The 15,900-nt window shown below is 37.3% G+C and overlaps 2 protein-coding genes across 5 annotated transcripts in view; both read left to right on the top strand.

Moving 5' to 3' along the window:
- KPNB1 (karyopherin subunit beta 1) overlaps positions 1 to 15,900 on the top strand; it is a 94,557-nt gene that overhangs the window by 60,372 nt on the left and 18,285 nt on the right. For 2 of the 4 annotated variants that reach the window (XM_058182856.1, XM_058182857.1), the window contains exon 22: positions 131 to 2,282. In XM_058182856.1, the coding sequence (XP_058038839.1) occupies position 131 (1 nt within the window). In that variant the 3' untranslated portion in view covers positions 132 to 2,282. Of the gene's footprint in view, positions 1 to 130; positions 2,283 to 9,424; positions 11,266 to 15,900 lie in introns of those variants that run through there. The other 2 variants (XR_009155056.1, XR_009155057.1) reach the window with 2 other exon arrangements.
- The window catches only part of TBKBP1 (TBK1 binding protein 1), a 95,799-nt gene continuing 94,637 nt past the window's right edge, over positions 14,739 to 15,900 (top strand). The window contains exon 1 of the mRNA XM_058182858.1: positions 14,739 to 15,209. Coding sequence (XP_058038841.1) covers positions 15,175 to 15,209 — 35 coding nt within the window. The 5' untranslated portion in view covers positions 14,739 to 15,174. The remainder of the gene's footprint in view (positions 15,210 to 15,900) is intronic.

Raw genomic sequence — 15,900 nt, 5'->3', positions numbered from 1 at the left:
ATTGAAGTGAAAAAGTTTCTAATAGGGACAAAAAAACTGTAGTAATGACGCAATCTTATTGCTACTGAAGAAAATGCAAGTGTCTTTTTATATTACATTACATTGTCTCCTTATTTTTCTTCACTTACAGATCTGTTACCATTGGGATGACACCTGAGACCCCCACTGGAATTCTCCAATCTATTGAGGAAAAAAACCCAACCCGAAGTGAGGAGTGTGCACGGATGCTGAGTGTTTGGGAATGAGAGGATGAGTGAGTGAGAGGCTTAAACACACCACGGTGAAAATCCAGCCACGGCAAATGGCAGAACCGCTGTTAATGGAGCTAATCACTGACTTGCGTAGCAACAAAACCTTGTCATCGCTTGCCTCCAGAAAGTAGAAAATGATTGAGTTCTATACTTCAGTGCAGTCTCTTCTGAAAAGAGACAAGGACTAATTCTGTGTCTTTTGGCCAGTGAAGAGGAAGATTACTTAGTCTGGGAGAGAGAAAAGCTAGCTTCAGGTTCAATTTGAGTACTCATATAATAAGGTCTGGCTTTCGTTGCTAGAGAGGAGAAGGTGGGATTCCCAACCCATGACCTTTTAACCTTTTTTGGGAGGGAGGAGAGTATAGCCGCACAACGCTGTCAGTGCACGAGAAAAATAGGAAGGGTGAAGGATTTTCTTTCAAGAGTGAGTGTGTGTGAATGAGGCAGTATCTACATTCTCAATTGCAGTTAATCTTTCCCAAAAGAAACACTGAAGAGATTAGCAGTTGCATTTCATAAACTAACAAGTTCAGTCTACTTGAAGTGGCAGAAAAGTAAGAGATTTGAAGGGGGGGAAGAGAAGTTGCCCCATGTAGGGCTTCTTTGGGGAATTTTAGCTGGGATGTTCAAAGCTCCCGTCATGACACTTTTTTCACAATCTTGTTTCATTAAAAAGCGCCTTTCCTTCCTGAATTTTGTTCAACTGTGAATGTAGAAACCCAGGGCTGGGTAGGGTGGGAGGCGGGTAGAGTATCCAGAGGACTCTCAAATGTTAGTGGAGAGATTAGGATCAGTTTTTCCAAATGGGATATGAAGCTTTTAAACAAAACATAACTTCTCTTAATTGGTAATAATAAAACAACCAAAAGGGACAAAACCCTTTTTGGTGTGAACAAAATAGCCCGAACCACACATAATTGTGCCAAAGAATTTTTAAAAAGCCTAAACAAACAAGAAACCTTTCAGGAAATATTTTGGATTGCAAAAATGAGATTGACATTCAATGTTCAAACAAAGCAAAAAGAAAAGAAAAGATAAAAGTACAATTTGGAAACCGCTTGGCCTATTTGTTCTCTTTATTTGGTTCTGATATGGGGTTAGTCTTGCTGCACTTCAAAATACTCTCTGATTTGAGCTTACACAGGATGGCACTTGTAAAAGGTTATATTTTTCCACTGCAGTTGAAGATTAATAAAATGGTGTCAAACATTCCCCCAGTACTATTTTTTCTATTACTCTTTCCAGTAGCAGGAAATCCTCTTTACCCCCCCCCCAAAAAAGCAATTGGGCAGCTGTATGCTATTATCTATACTATATCTGTTAAAAACCTATAGTTTCAAATATTTTAAAAAAATATTCTGTTGCTTTATAACAAATGGACAGAGACAACTGTTCTAGATATTAAGGATTCCTAAAAGCAGAGGGAATGAGACACACCAGCTTCTAACTATGCAGCTATTGATGCTTAGGGGCTTTTAAAAGATGGGTGCTTTTCATGCTTGCCTTGTAAAATAGGAAATCTCATCCTTTCAACAAGCATTAAACATTTTTTTTTAAAAAAACAACCCTCACTTCCCTTTTCTGTCTCTGTACTTTCTCAGGCTCATCTTGGGATTCTCTTTGGTTGCCCATCCTCATTGGAAAGCAAACAAGCCAGTTTCTTATACAGGGTATCTGATGTTGTGCCTTTCAGTGCCAGGTTCAGAATTGTAGCCCCAAGTGCTGATTTCTTGAACCAGTGTACAAAAACAAAATATAAGACCAAGTGGTTCAATGGGAAGTTCCAGCATGAGTCTGAAAGAGGGGCTTTTATGAACTTGGGTCCACCTTTTTCTTAATGCCTTTTTTTCTTTGGGATAGAGTTTTCTTTGAAAGATGCCCACAAAACGAAAGCCATTCCTAAACTGGGGAAGGGGTGCGTGAAGGGAAATTCTCATCATTCCTCAGTGCTACTGAACTCTGTCCAGTGTTGGCTATCTAGCTGTAGGCTGCAGGCAAATAAAGTACACTGAGTTAGTAGTGGAAACCAAACGTGTGTCTTACTTTTTTTTCCCTCTTGGCATTCAGTGCTTATTTCTGAAAATGGTGAAATCTATGCTGAAGCAAACTTTATTTTTAATTTTTACCTGAGCTTATGCATCCTTATGCATTATGTGTATTCACTGTGTGCTTGGGGAAGGAGGAAAATACCCTGTACTTGTGCTTCAAGGAGGACTCGCATTACAGTACTTTATGAATTATGTCTCTTAATTACCACATTAAATTTGTACACTTATACATGAACAAATTGTTCCTACATTTGGAGGAAGGTACATGGCATCTCTGAGAAGCTTTAGAATTAATAGAATGTATTTTGGAGCATACCATTGTGGCCCTTACTGTGTGACTTATTTTAGTTTGGGTTGAAAGTTTGAAGTTCTTGGAATCGGGGAGATACTTCTATATAGTCTGTCAACAATTTGCTATAAAATTGACATTGTTGAGAGCGTGGAAGGAGAAAATGGTAAATATACAGAGAAATATTACTTGTATATAATTTCAAATGTTACATGTTTTGCCCTCGCTTTCTGAAGTGTGGCCTTTAGCCAGAATTTACTTGTTCCTAGTGAAATAGGTATATATTCCAGGTTCTTTTGGATGGGATTTTGCCATGTCCCCTAAAATTCTCCTTATTCTGAAGACAATTAGCTGTGAATTATGGTCTGTCAGATGCTTTGAAATTACATGTTGAGCTCCTTATAAATGCATCTGACTCATAAGTCACATGTTGAATCTGTCTCAACATCTGTGAGGTAGTATACCATATGCCTACTTTCAAATTCTATATTGAAAGTCTATCAGAGACTTTCAGAGATGTGAATTTCCAGATGTGTTGCTATTTAATAAAGAGTGTTGGAAGGAGAAAAGGAAAAACTATGCTTAGGAGGTATTTAAATTTAGCTGTTCTGTGTTCCGAGATTTGTGGCCACCTGGAACATAAATTATTTTCTCAGCAAGTTTCCAAAGTGGCATTCAATTAAAAAAACATATTCAAATTACCACAGATACCAAACTACATATTAAAATCACCTTGTAGTTACAAAACTTCATAATCTGGTAGAGAAGATTTGCAAGCTAACACACAAATTAAATTGAAACCTATATCTTGAGGATCTTGACACAAACCATTGTCAACATTAGTTCTCAACAGGATCCTCCAGCATGCCTAATTGTAAATTCAACTTTTTTTTGCAGCTACTCAGATTATAAATAGAATTATTTTATGGAATTAACTTGTTATTAATTTATTCCTTATTTCTTTATTAAATTTATATGCTGCCCATTTCATTATTCAAAGCGAATCAGCAACTTACAATAAAAGCACAAATTTAGTGGTACCTTGGTATTCAACTGCTTCGAAATACATCGAATTCAGTACTCGACGCATTTTGAAGCAAAAATGTCCTGGTACTTGATGCACAAGGTAGAACTTGCTGGCATTGGCTGCCTCATGACTCACTTCTTCCAGCTAAAATAAAGGGTCATGTGGTAAGTCATGTGATTTGCTCAGTATTCATTTTTATTACTCATACCTCCAGGAACTGGACAAATACTGAAGTACTACTGTATAAAAAACATTAACAAGAATTAGGAAACAAGTATAATTATGTTAAAGTCCTATATACTTTCAAACTAATTTAGGAAAGTTTCCTTGTTCATAATTACGATACATTCTTGAAATGTAAGATAACATTAAGGGGAAAAAAAATCCATCCCGTTTGTCAAATTATAGAATCTGTTGTAACAACCTAACAATTATATAATACTGCATCAAAATATCTGACATTAGTGTTCAACAATTTGCTTCGAAACTGGTTAAAGCGATATACTGAATAACCCAAGCATGAGAGCATCATAAAAAATTATGCAATTCAGCTTTATTTTAAAAAGTAATATTTCACCAAATAATTTATAGCTTATTTTAAAAAATAAATCACTTTGTCATTGGGCCTGTTATCTCTTATCTGGCAGCCTGCTGCCATTTTGTGATGTTAATGTTTTCAACTTCATGAATTTTTATTCATATGCATTCTGCTGCTTATAAAATTTCAAGTTCATTCCTCCATTCTCACGGTGCATTTTAAAGATTATATATGACTACATAGAGATACGATGAGATTGCCACAATTTGCTTTGATTACAGGTTATTGGGCACAGATAGCAAAAGTACCAAAATGATGCAAACGAAATAAGCCATTTGGTTTGCATCACTTTTTCTGGCTTTCAGTACCACCTGAAGAAACTCCTCAAAACTGTTGGAGAAGGTCTCAGCAGTGAGCAAATCAAAACGTGATCACTTCTTTTTAGAAATAGGAGGGAGGAATCTTTGAAAGTTGTTTCTTTAACTTTTTGTAAAACAAAACTCTTTGGAAATTTGCCCAGCCCTGGCAGCAATATCACTGCAGGAATTAATATGAAGCAAGTAGTTAATGTGAGCATTTTAAATATATGGACAATATGCATGACCAGACTGGGAAGGTCTTGTTTTAGCCTGGTAGAGAGTGAGAAGGCAGTGAGGCAAGATTTTACAATACCAGTTTGAAAGGGTGCTGATTGAGATTACAAAGTTTTTATTTATTGAGGCTTATACCATGAATATATATATTTTAAAAATGTCCATTGTTCCTTTCAAGTAAAATGACTCATTTGATCACCCATACGTAACATTCTTGTGAATAAACCCACTGAAAGCAATATTTTCAGGAACTGTGTGAGTTGTGATTAACTCTGGACCAAAATTTAATACTTTGATCTTGAATTCTGTAGTGTGAATTATCCATCATTATTTCAAACTAGAGTTATGCCAATTTCCAACCCGAAGTGCAACCTGAATCATCACCATATGGCTGACATCACAGGATGCTAAACCATGAGTTGTATCAGGAGAAAAAGATCAGATTCACATGTGAAAGTCCAGTTAAACTAATACCTGTGCATATTAATTTTAATGAATGATTAGCACCTGCTTGAGGTTAGATAAAAGTAAATGGAGTTCAATGGAGGTTAGATTTAGTTTGTGGCTATGTAGGGATTCTAGGCTGATCCCTTTTTAACTCCGCCCTCAGTTCTGCCACTCCTATATAGTTGAAGTCATAAGTTGAATAATTTGTGACATTAAACCATAAATTATTATTTACTGTAATGGCTGGGTTCACATGACAAACTCGGTCAAAGCAGTTTAGAATGATAACAATACGTGTGCATGTTTGGCAGTCCAAACTGCCCTGTTAGATGTTCCATGTTTAGTTCAGTCCACAGGACATCCAAGTAATTATTTTTTGAAAGTCTAAAGTGACAAGTCAATAAAGTAGTGCTCAATTTCTTTAAAAAGCTTCATGAGTGTGACTTCCATTACTAATTTGAAATCTGATAAAAAATAAAATGGGCTCCCTATGTTTATTTTGTGTTAGAATATTTCAATTTTAATTAATAGCAGGACACTATCCATAAAAAATGGACAGGTAACCCATATTTTTTTACAGAGTGAAGCAGTATTGGGTTCAAAGCCAATCAAGTTGAGATTCTACAAGCTTCTCTATCAAGTTTCTTAGTACTGTCCACTGATTTCAAGCTTAGCTTTCTCTAACCAGGATCCTCTTCAGATCTGAAACTCAGAATTTCCTCAACATGGCCATTGGTAATAATTCTGATAGTCCACACATATAGATCATGTCCAGTTAATAATAATAACATGATTGCATGCAGCATTTTTAAAGGAGCCTACAGAAGAAAAGGATGGGTATGGGCAGCATTCCTCTTATCTCTTTTGTGGCTGTTGGAGAATCTCCAAATCATAGCTAGCAAAATACAGTAGATTTTCAATGATGCTTTTTGTAATTTAAAATGAGTTTTGAAAAAGAATTAGGTCTACCATCAACACAAGCTGGGAAACCATTATTGCAAAGCTAGCTTACCCAATAACCAGATTTTGGAGTATTGGGACCTGTTGGTATTCATAGAACAGTAGCTGACAACTGACATACCAGAAAGAGGAGAACAAGTGACTGTAAAGGAAAGTGGACAAGGCTTCAGGAGAGGAGAAATAACTGGAATATGTGAAAAGATATCTGGTTAGATATCAAGAGGTTATTTGAACCAAAATCTAAAACAAAATTCAGATTTTACTCAGCTAAATATACTGATGTGGATTATGCTAGTTTAATCTTAAAAACAGACTAAGAACAATCTAGTTTCACTCATGCGCTGAAAACAATGGCAATTGCATGGGGGGGGCATGTTCCCACTGTGGTTAAATTAACCCTTATAGTCTGCTGTGCAAACGCCCTCTTTGAATCTCTATCTTTATAATGTTATCACCATATCAAAAATTTCCTTCAAAATACTAAACATGGGATGGAGACCAAAAAGCAAAGCAAAAAAATCAGGTTCATCCTAGGTCACAGGAACAAGGCATATGAGACTGGATCCCTATATTATGTTAAGCATTAACAGGATATGCTCCCTGCTTAAAGCATTGTATGAACTGATCTCAAGATTTGGTTAAGGCACTAGGTTATTTTCTAGTTTAACCTTAATATCCTTAACTGAGTTTTAAAACCCAGGAAAAATGGACATGCCTTAGTGTCTGTCCAAGGTTCTTTTCTTCTGAAGGATAATGAAAATGATGTGGAGCTAAATCTGTTCATAACACTTTAAAACATGGTAGTCCAAAGCTTACCTTACTACTTGAAAAAAAAGTAGCAGCATATATTTATAACATTTAAAACTAGAATGGCATCCACACACACTAAATATTACATAGCAAGGTAAATAACCATCTAGAGTATATGGCTTTTGAAGGGGGGAAAAGAAATGTAATGAGAAACAAACAGAAAAATTAAATCGGAATACAACTAGTTAAAGCACTAGCCGAGAAATTGGGAGACTAAATTCAGATCCAGCCTTATCAATGAAAAGCAGCTGGGTGACTTCAAGACAGTTATACTCTCAGTTCAACCTACCTCACAGGGTGGTTATTGTGGGAAAAATAGAAGGAAGGTGTGTTGGATATGTTTGTTGCCTTGAGTTATTTGTCAAAATAATACAGCCAGAAGACAATATTTTAATATATGTTTAGTTATTTTTCTTTTATAGTCTTTCTTAATGATATAATTTTAGCATTTATCTCAGATCCACATCTTTTCTGAAGTTAAAATAATTAAATGTACTTTGTTTTTTATGATTAATTACTTAGTACTTATTCAGTATACAATTTCAGTAATTCTTTGTCTTATTACTGATACATTTTTGAATCAATTTTTTTCTTTTTTTGCTTGCTCAATTGTTCTTTTTTTCTTTTAAAAATTATCAAAAAATCAAAAAGAAGGGGGGAAATTACCCATAATACCTGAAAATCTACATGCTTGAGTAGAATGTCATATAAAATATTTCTGCCACATAGAAAAAGGCCAAGACAGAATAGATAGGTTAGACACTTCTCCACTATCCACTATGGATGTGTCCGATAAAGGACACATCCATAAACATGTCCATTTCTAATTTGATGATAAGTGACTGTTCATCTTTCTAATTTCAGTTCTGTTTTTCTTCTGAATCACTTGTGTATTGTTGCATAATAAAATTAGGCTGGCTGGAAAAATATGGAAAGAGATTGAATGTGTGTATTTAATTCACTATCCAGCAATCCATCCATTCTACTTCTAAGCCATTCATTTTAGCGCCAAAACTGATGGAATGTCTCAGTCTGAACTTCAAAGTATTCTATAGTAAACAAGGAAAGAAAAGATCCATGTGAAAATAATGCCTGCCTCTTTGTCTTCTTGCTCCTTCTAATCTCTTAGGCCTCCCCCTCTCTGTAAATGGAGTTTAGTTCTACATTATGAATTTTAACTTCTGTCTGTCATTTAGCATGAAAAAAAGGATTTTTAAAAAATGCAAATGCAATGTAAACTAGAGTAGGTCCTGTGATTATTTAGAGAAAAGCAGTATTGTGGAAAGCAGCCATTGTCCAAAGAAAGACTGTCCAGGTTTGGTTGAAACAGCTTCTAAAGATTCTTGGACATCAGGCTATGCAACCATCCCAGAGGTTACCAGAATCCCAACAGCATTTCCCTCCTATGTTGACGCCTACATTTTGAATTTGCATTTCATCTAATCAAGTACAGCATTTACTACCATGCAGCCAATACAGAAAATCTATAGGTTTAAATTACAGGCTAAATTTGCATATCCATTTACAAATCAATAAATGCGAAATAAAGGACAAAAATACTTGCATCAAACTAGCTACCTCTGATCTGTAGGCCATTAAAGGATGCCTGCTTCCCTTTGACCAATGGTAAAAAGATCCAGATTTTCTGCAAATCTAGACTTTGTAATAGGTAACTGTCAGGTTTCATATTGCTGATGCTTTATTTTGCTTGAAAAAGCCTTCCATCTTTAGAATTTCCACCTTTTAACCTTTACTTTGTGTTTGCTCATCTAATGTGGGAATATAAAGGTGCAGCCTAGAGACCTACAGTATGTATAATAAGCATATAGTAATGCGGTTGGTTTGATTTTGACACAACATGTGTGAACTAAAACAGTTTGGCTTCTAAGTCATGCTTACTGGTTAGCTTTATGGGTGAACTTGATTGTTAATGTTTATCAAAATATTGTTTATATGATGTGTGTGTTCTTATTGTTCATTCTTGGATTCCAATTGATTATTTTGCAAATTAGATTTATTTTTTTGCAAATCAGGATTCTTAACTGATTGTTCCTGTAGCACAAAGCTTGGATTGCTTGCATAAACATCTCTAATGATTTCTTGTATACAGTCTTTTTGTATAAATCAGCGCTTCCCAAACTTTTTACTTCATTACCCAAAGCCACTTATCAGAAATCCTCTTTACCCAATGTAAGTAAAACACTTCAAGTCAATTTAAATGTCCATATTGTGATCGGATAATGGGTTTGTGTATTGTTACCCAAAGAAAAACCACTTTTACCCAGTTTTGGGTAATTTACTCAGGTTTGGGAAGCACTGTTATAAGTAATCTCTACTGCATTCTGATTACAGAGATTTGATGCTAAGGTGCTGATATAACTCATGCTGTCTTTTGGCTCAAAAGTAAATAAATTGGTCCTCAGAATCTATCTTTACATCATCTGATGTTTCTGTGTTGCAGAGCTCTTAATCTACACCACGGGTGTCAAACTCACAGCGTCATGTGACATTTTGCGATGTTTTTTCCCTTCGCGGAGCTGGGGTGGGCGTGGCCTGCATGTGACGCATCCAGCCCATGGGCCGCCAGTTTGACCCCCTGATCTACACCAGCAAAAGTTGTAAAACAGTAGTTCTGAATACAAACTACATGTTGAACTGAGTTTAGTCAGCTGAGTAATGAATTCATTGGTTAATTTTAGAGAAGTTCTCTCCCAGTTACATTTTGTTTTCTGCAGTATGAAGATACTAGAACTTTTTTTTTTTACAGGCTTGTTATAAATATTTCTAAATGTTCATAAATCAGATACATTTTAATACACTGTTAACTCTATATACCTATGCAACCTAATTTTTGTGGCCCTGTGTTATAAACACATACTTTGCAACGATTCTTAGAACAATGAGAAACTTGTGTAAAATGTTTTGCTGCAATTCTGCAACATTTTTCAGATTTTCCTCTGATTGCCTCTTTAATCCTATCCTGACCAATGCACCCTTTTTGTAAAAAGATTATCTGATGTCCTAACTTCTGCCTTAAAGGCACTTTAGGCCTGGCATAAAAAGAAACTTACAGCATGGGCAGGAGAAGCTATTTAGGTAACTGAGACAGAGGCACATACTATGGGAACATTTTTGGGTCTTGAAATTCCAGCTACACTGAAATTGTGGGAGGAAAGAAGGTGCTTTGTGTGTGTACCTGTGTGTGTTCATAGATCTAGTTAGGTACGTGTATATGTATGTATGCTCTCCTAAACTATCTAGCATTGCAAGCAGATTCTAGGACTTCCTCCTGTCATAAAATTATATAAAACTACCACTTTAAAATGTCTACAAAAGGGGGTAGACAATTTTTTTCTGCTAAACCGATGGAATGGTTGCTAAAGAAGATAAAGAAATCATTTTGATGAATTTAGCATCTTCTTTGAGCTGATAGAATGAGCCTTATGTACTGTTGGCCTGCTTCTCTGTCTTTGTGCAATCCCGTGGGATTTCTATTGAGGATGGATCAAATTTCAATGTTATCTTCTATACAAATTGCTGTACTTGCATAGCCAATCCTGATATTTTTCTGAATTTGCACAACATGCTAAAATAACTTCACCACTGTGGTTGACTTGTTTGTGCTTGAATTACTTGAAGGTTTAATATGCAATGTGAACTCAATTAGATAAATTCAATATATTGGTACAGAGGAGAAAAGGGGGTATTCTGTTTCTTCATGGCATACCAATTCTGAAACTCTATTTATCAAGTCCTATGAAAATCATTTGGTTTTCAGCAAAAAAAAATGGATTAACAATTGTGTATCTTTTAATGCTGTCTTGCATTTTTTATATTATAGTTCTGCCAAACTTATTTTTAAGATATAAATTAACATTCCATTAAAAATATAATAAAGTGTTCCCAAGAGTGACGTTGTGTCATACTATATTTCTAAAAGAGCTTGGATATATTTCAATTACTTTGAAAATTAATATTCTGATAATTAACCCACTGGATATTTGAGGTGTGAATTATTTTTATATTTAACGTGAAACTTTAATGATGGCATTCCATTTTCTTTTCTTTTAATCTATGCTGAGGGATAGATTTTTATGTGGCATTGCTACAGGGGTGAAATACTCCTGGTTCGGACTGGATCGGCCGATCCGGTAGCCATGGCGGAGGGTGGTTTGGAGAACCGGTAGCAAAAATCCCTGCCCCCCCCCACGCCCATGCCCACTCAGTCGCCCACTTGCCCGCTTGCCACTTCTTTTAAAAAATGCTTTTAAAAGGTAAAAAAAGGCTCTAACGATCACAGCTGAGCTTTGTGATCATCAGAGCCTTTTTTTTACCTTTTAAAAGCATTTTTTACAACCTATTCGCTCGAACAGGTTGTAAAGAAATGCTTTTAAAAGGTAAAAAAAAGGCTCTGATGATCACAGCTGAGCCGTGCAATCATCAGAGCCTCTTTTTTTACTTTTAAAAGCATTTTTAAAAAATGCTTTTAAAAGTAAAAAAAAAATCGTGGGCCACACACACACACACACACACACCCCGCACTTTTCTACTTACCCTGTGCCTCCTTTTGGCGTGCCCTGCGCATGTGCATGCACCTCGCATTTGGTGTGTGCTGCACATGCGCAGCCAGCAAACCAGTAGTAAACTGGTTCAGATTTCACCACTGCACTGCTAGGTAGAAGGAACCACACAGTTTGGCCAATATCAGAGTGATTCTGACAAAGTAGAAATAAAAATGACGCTGAAAAGCTCTAGTTGCTAAAATTTTTGAAGAAGCAAGATGAAAAGCTGTGTAAGATTTTGGTACCTGGACAAATAAGAATCCTGGGGTGGGGGGGTGGGGGCACTCATATCTGACAAAGATCCCATAAAGACTACACTGGATATTAAGAGGAAGAACTGTAACTTCTTGGCTTCTTAGGAGAAGATACCAGTGTGAAAAGTGTCTATGTGACTTGCCTTCTTGGGTAAGGAAACAGTGCAAGGATGCCTCATGCTCTATTCCAGAAAAATTGGACCTTTGGATGGGGTGTATTCTTACTGTTCTTTGATCATTTGGGCGATAATACTCAGTTCAGGATTTCAATTCAGGCCTGAACTGGCAGCACTACTGACACTGCAATCTTCCCTAATTCCTAGCCAGCATCTCTGGCCATAGTATTTTTGGATTATTATGGAATTTGACTCCACATCCAGCATCAGATTAGGAAAATAAAGATAGAAATCTCAGTGTCTCTTGTAGAAATATTATTGAAATGTGATGTATAAATTTTACAAAGACTGGCCTGGCCTGGTAGACCTTCTGTGATGTTCTAGGACATTATGCTTTGGGGGGAATTATAATGATAGTCATTTAAGAGAACAAGGCTGTGTAAAAGATGGGGATTCATGCTTAGTGTCCAGCATATGAGCACTGCTTAAAGATTGGACAGATGGACTACACCAGGGGTCTCCAACCTTGGTCCCTTTAAGACTTGTGGACTTCAACTCCCAGCAAAGCTGGCTGAGGAACTCTGGGAACTCTGGGAACTCTATTGAAGTCCACAAGTCTTAAAGGGACCAAGGTTAGAGACCCCTGGACTACACTACAGTGAATTAGAGAAATTAAATACAAAACTATTCTCTTTCTTTCCTAGACCGATTTCTTGAAACTGCCTTATACTCTGTTAAAAAACAGTCTATAACTACATAACAGGCAGCAGCCCTCCAAGAAATCATTGAGATTATCCCAGCCTGACTAAAGATAGTTTTGAACTATTCAATGTACTATATTTGTAAAAATCATGTAGTTATATGAACCCAGACTTTTTTTTTCATTTCTTGTTATGCTTTACCAAATACTCAAAGTTCTTCCTACTATCACAGTTATATCTAAATTGGCTACTTTAAGATGGGTGAACTTCAACTTCTAGAAATGACTGCAACTATCATTGGCTAAGGAATTTTAGGAATTGAAGTCCACCCATATTAAAACTTAAAGTTTGAGAAACACTGGGGTATATGAAGAGTTTGGAAATCTGTTTTATTTGAATAAAGGAAATACAGTGCCCAGTTGTTGTCTTGGCTTTATTCCTGGTTTCTGAGGAACAGCATCAATTTAGGGATCCAATGTGGCAATAATATGGCATTTTCCAGATTCTGCCTGGTTGTTTTTCAGGAACATCTGTACTTTGGCTTAATTCACCTTCCCAATTTAATCATCTGTAAAGTAGATTAGGAAGAAAGATTATGAGGATAAGCTTTACAACTATTCATTCTGCATTCTACAGTTTGGGCAAAATTGTAATGGCAAAAGCAGTACAAAAACAATTTTATTGTGAATATGTGGCATTTCCACTATCTCTGCAGAGATGTTAGCAAAAAGAATCCTGCTTTACACTGTGAAATTACTTACTATAGTAATTAAGTCAAGAATGTGCCTCAAATATTCTCATGCAAATAAAGGAAACAAACCACATTGCACCATTACTAGATGATGGTTTTCCAAAGTTTTGATGTGAACTTTCATAAACCAATCTTTTTGCTGCTCGAGAAATACAGTAGAATATAAATTTAAGTTAAGTGAAACTGACTTCCCCATTGATTTTGCTTATCAGAAGGTCACAAAAGGTGATAACTCAGAAGGTCAAAAGCTGTAACTGTCATAAATACGAACTAGTTGCGAAGTGTGTGAATTTTGATCATGTGACCAACAGGAATGCTGCAACAGTTGTAAGTGTGAAAAATGGTCATAAGTCATTTTTTTCAGTGCCATTGTAATTTTAAATAGTCACTAAATAAATGGTTGTAAGTCGTGGACTACCTGTACACAGTTTTAATTGTTGCCATGTAGATAATTTTGTAACACATACCAGTAGATGATTTTGTACAGTTTCAGAAGCTTAAATAAAAAAGATGCATTTATGGTTTGCAAAATAACTATACGCTTTTGACGATATATATCATGCCTGATAACATGATTATGCATTGAGCTATGAGGATCCTCATGTTACGTTATATCCAATAAACTGCACAATATTTTTGTGACATCATTTGTAGACATTCTCTGTGAATATTTTCTCTAATTCAAAGGTAGAATCTGTCAGTTTTAAACATGATAATAAAATTAAGAATTGCCCCGATTGCATGTATTTAAATGAGGCAATTGGCCTTTGGGATGTAGTTTTCATTTTTAAAAGTCTTCTGATGTCAGGTATAAATCCCAGGGTTTATTTTGCAACTGAAGTCTTATTGATGTATTGAAATCATGCTAATCAACTCATTGTTTCTGCATTCCTCCCCCCATTCCAATGACAATATCTAACAATATCCAGTAGAAAGTGGAAGTAAAGGTATGGAGGAGAAGTTTTTAAGTCAAAACACTCTACTCTGAGTATGCGGGCATCAGAAAGTGGACTATGATCAACAAAACCCTTGAGATAATTAGTCCCAGTGCTAGTAGATCCTACCAGAGTAATAATTTGCTTGAAAAAAGACTTGAAGTACCCCGGAAGCTAGATCAGCATGCTTATTATGCGTGTGGTTTCTAAGATCTGTCTGAAGAAAAGAAAACGTATCTGGATTTTTACCCTAACCAAAACTTGAGGAAACCTTTTTGGAAAGATTCCTTAATGTTATGTGGTTTATGCTACGATATGTTATATTTTAAGGGCGGGGGAAGGAAAAGTACTGTTTTTGAAGGTTCTCTTTAAAAAAAATGTAAGTACTTCTTGCTCTGTGACTGTTTCCTGCGTGTGTGTGTGCGCGTGTTTCTGTGTACGCGCGCGTGTGTGTATGTTATCAGGAGCAGGAAACGAGCTGGAAGAGCGAGCGAGTACAGAGGCTATTCCAGGCTACCGAAGGAAGGCGGAGGCGGAAGGGGACCATTTTAAATCATTTTTTCCCCTTGGCAATAGTGAGATCGCCCTTTCCCCTTTATTTTTGGCCACGGGGAGGTGTGGCAAAGCTGCCTTAGGCCACAAAAGGTGAAGCCACCACGTGGGATGCGTTATGGTGTTGCCAGTCTGACGGCGGCACATTTTGTGGTGTGAGACGGGGGGAGGGGAATAGGAGAGGGCCGCTGGAAATCGAGGAGCGATAAGAGCCCGAGGAAGCAACAGCAAAAGAGGAAGAAAAGCACCGGAGAGGCTTCTTCCCCCCCCCCCCCCGCGCACCCATCTCCTGCAAGCACCTCCCCAAAACAGCCACTTCCATGGTCTACAGCTGCTAGCGATGGATTTTCTTTGTCAAGCAAACTGGGAAGTGATGTAAGTCCAACCCCCATCTCCGAATCAGGAGCAGCCGGGCAAACGGGGAGGGGGTTTCGTAACGGAGCAGGGGAGCTTTTGAGGGGTCATAGTGGTGCTGCCTCCCCGAGAATGCGCTCGCTTGAGCTGCTGCCGAGGATGATGCCGTTGCTCTCCCGGGAAAGGGACGGTCCACCCACATGACATGACTACCCCGGGGGGCTGGGGGGTACATCGCCGGGTAGCAAACTGCGCCCTGTAGCCTCGGCCCAGCGCCTCGAGTCTCTGGGGAAAGGCGGGTGGTGGTGGTGATGCGCGATTGTTCAGGAGAGAAGCAAGCGCTTCCTCAGTTATTTGTACCATTCCTCCTCCCTACTCCATCTGTAATATTGAACCCCATTATTCTCTTCCCTGGATTTCTTTCTTTTAGGATCAGCTCCCCTTCCCCCTGCGGTTTCTCCCTCCCCGAAAGCTAGAAGGTTGAAGCCCTTCTCATCTAATATTTATGCTGACTATCCCTTGTAATGGTCCCCCTAGCTAAATCAGTTCTCACCCCTTCCTCAATTTCATGTTATCCCTTCAACTTTGCTTTCCATTTTATATCAGGTTTTTCCCCAGAAGGGCCTGTGATGTTCCAGCTCCCCCCCCCCTTTGATCTTGTTGCTGCCTAATCGAAATTAATATTGTATTTTTCTTTCTCTATCCCCAATTT

The sequence above is a fragment of the Ahaetulla prasina genome, chromosome 4, assembly GCF_028640845.1.
Source record: "Ahaetulla prasina isolate Xishuangbanna chromosome 4, ASM2864084v1, whole genome shotgun sequence".
Taxonomy (NCBI): Eukaryota; Metazoa; Chordata; class Lepidosauria; order Squamata; family Colubridae; genus Ahaetulla; species Ahaetulla prasina.
The sequence above is the reverse complement of the archived record's forward strand: the minus strand, read 5'-3'. Positions and strand labels throughout refer to the sequence as shown.